The sequence below is a fragment of the Gobio gobio genome (assembly GCF_949357685.1).
Source record: "Gobio gobio genome assembly, chromosome: 14".
Classification (NCBI taxonomy): domain Eukaryota; kingdom Metazoa; phylum Chordata; class Actinopteri; order Cypriniformes; family Gobionidae; genus Gobio; species Gobio gobio.
The window spans coordinates 53166617-53169116 of record NC_137107.1 but is presented as its reverse complement, the minus strand read 5'-3'; the positions used below and the strand labels follow the sequence as shown (position 1 = coordinate 53169116).

Below are 2500 nucleotides of genomic sequence, written 5' to 3'. Positions count from 1 at the left end.
ATGGACCTTTGAGACTCAGACCTTTCCGACGATATGCGTTTTGCCAAGATTAGAAAAGATTTTGATTATAAAGAAGTTAAAATAAATGTTGTAATATGAAACATGACGCCGCCCACTAGGGGGAGGAGCCCGCTAGAAGAATTTAAAGTACCGTTTCCATGGTAACGCAACGTCCAATTTCAAAACGGTTTCCACAGGACGAATTTTGAGTTCGTAAGCTTTCGAATGATACCTAATTTATGATAATTACTAAAATATATGATACGAAAAAAGGTGATTAAAAAAAAAAGGGCGAGGAGGCGTATATATATAGAGCCGTTCCTTCATGAGTTCTGAAGCACATTGAGCTCAATCCGGCTGAAACTCAAAATGGCTGCCGTGTGTTTGCCTCCTCAGAGTCTGTGGCGTATCTGGAGCCGGCAGATGTTCAGCAGCAGTTGAGTCACTTCCAGCTGGCGTCCCGTGTGCAGGCCGATGTGTCGTCCAGCCCTCCTCCACCTGCTCCTCCACCTCCTCCACTGGACGCTCCTCAGGCCCGGCCCGACTCCATCATCCTCACCTGCGAGTTCTGCGAGTTCAGCTCCGGCTACATGCAGAGCCTGCGCAGGCATTACCGCGACCGGCACGGAGGGAAGAAGCTCTTCAAGTGCAAGGACTGCTCCTTCTTCACCTGCTACAAGTGAGACATCACACACACACACACACACACACACACACACACACACACACACACACACACACACACACACACACACACACACAAAGTCAGACACACACACACACACACACACACACACACACACACACACACACACACACACACACACACAAAGTCAGACACACACACACACACAAAGTCAGACACACACACACACACACACATACAAAGTCAGACACACACACACACACACACACACACACACTGCCCCTAAACCTACCCATCACACACACACTGCCCCTACCCATCACACACACACACACACACACACACACACACACACACACTGCCCCTACCCATCACACACACATTGCCCCTACCCATCACACACACACACACACACACACACACACACTGCCCCTACCCATCACACACACACTGCCCCTACCCATCACACACACACCTGCCCCTACCCATCACACACACACACACGCTGCCCCTACCCATCACACACACACTGCCCCTACCCATCACACACACACACACACACACTGCCCCTACCCATCACACACACACTGCCCCTACCCATCACACACACACATTGCCCCTACCCATCACACACACACTGCCCCTACCCATCACACACACATTGCCCCTATCCATCACACACACACTGCCCCTACCCATCACACACACACACACTGCCCCTACCATCACACACACACACTGCCCCTACCCATCACACACACATTGCCCCTACCCATCACACACACATTGCCCCTACCCATCACACACACACTGCCCCTACCCATCACACACACGCTGCCCCTACCCATCACACACACACTGCCCCTACCCATCACACACACATTGCCCCTACCCATCACACACACGCTGCCCCTACCCATCACACACACACTGCCCCTACCCATCACACACACACTGCCCCTACCCATCACACACACACTGCCCCTACCCATCACACACACATTGCCCCTACCCATCACACACACATTGCCCCTACCCATCACACACACGCTGCCCCTACCCATCACACACACACACTGCCCCTACCCATCACACACACACTGCCCCTACCCATCACACACACACTGCCCCTACCCATCACACACACACTGCCCCTACCCATCACACACACACTGCCCCTACCCATCACACACACGTTGCCCCTACCCATCACACACACACTGCCCCTACCCATCACACACACGCTGTCCCTACCCATCACACACACACACACACACTGCCCCTACCCATCACACACACACTGCCCCTACCCATCACACACACACTGCCCCTACCCATCACACACACATTGCCCCTACCCATCACACACACACTGCCCCTACCCATCACACACACACACACACACACACACACACTGCCCCTACCCATCACACACACGCTGCCCCTACCCATCACACACACACTGCCCCTACCCATCACACACACGCTGCCCCTACCCATCACACACACACTGCCCCTACCCATCACACACACACTGCCCCTACCCATCACACACACGCTGCCCCTACCCATCACACACACACTGCCCCTACCCATCACACACACACCTGCCCCTACCCATCACACACACACACACGCTGCCCCTACCCATCACACACACACTGCCCCTACCCATCACACACACACACACACACACACACACTGCCCCTACCCATCACACACACACTGCCCCTACCCATCACACACACACTGCCCCTACCCATCACACACACATTGCCCCTACCCATCACACACACACTGCCCCTACCCATCACACACACACACACACACACACACTGCCCCTACCCATCACAC

The 2500-nt window shown here is 54.1% G+C and overlaps 1 protein-coding gene across 5 annotated transcripts in view; it reads left to right on the top strand.

Annotated features, from left to right (window-relative positions):
• Positions 1-2500, top strand: part of znf462 (zinc finger protein 462) — an 83758-nt gene that overhangs the window by 66804 nt on the left and 14454 nt on the right. For all 5 annotated transcript variants that reach the window (XM_079834808.1, XM_079834806.1, XM_079834807.1 and 2 more), the window contains exon 8: positions 397-679. In XM_079834808.1, coding sequence (XP_079690934.1) covers positions 397-679 — 283 coding nt within the window. The remainder of the gene's footprint in view (positions 1-396; positions 680-2500) is intronic.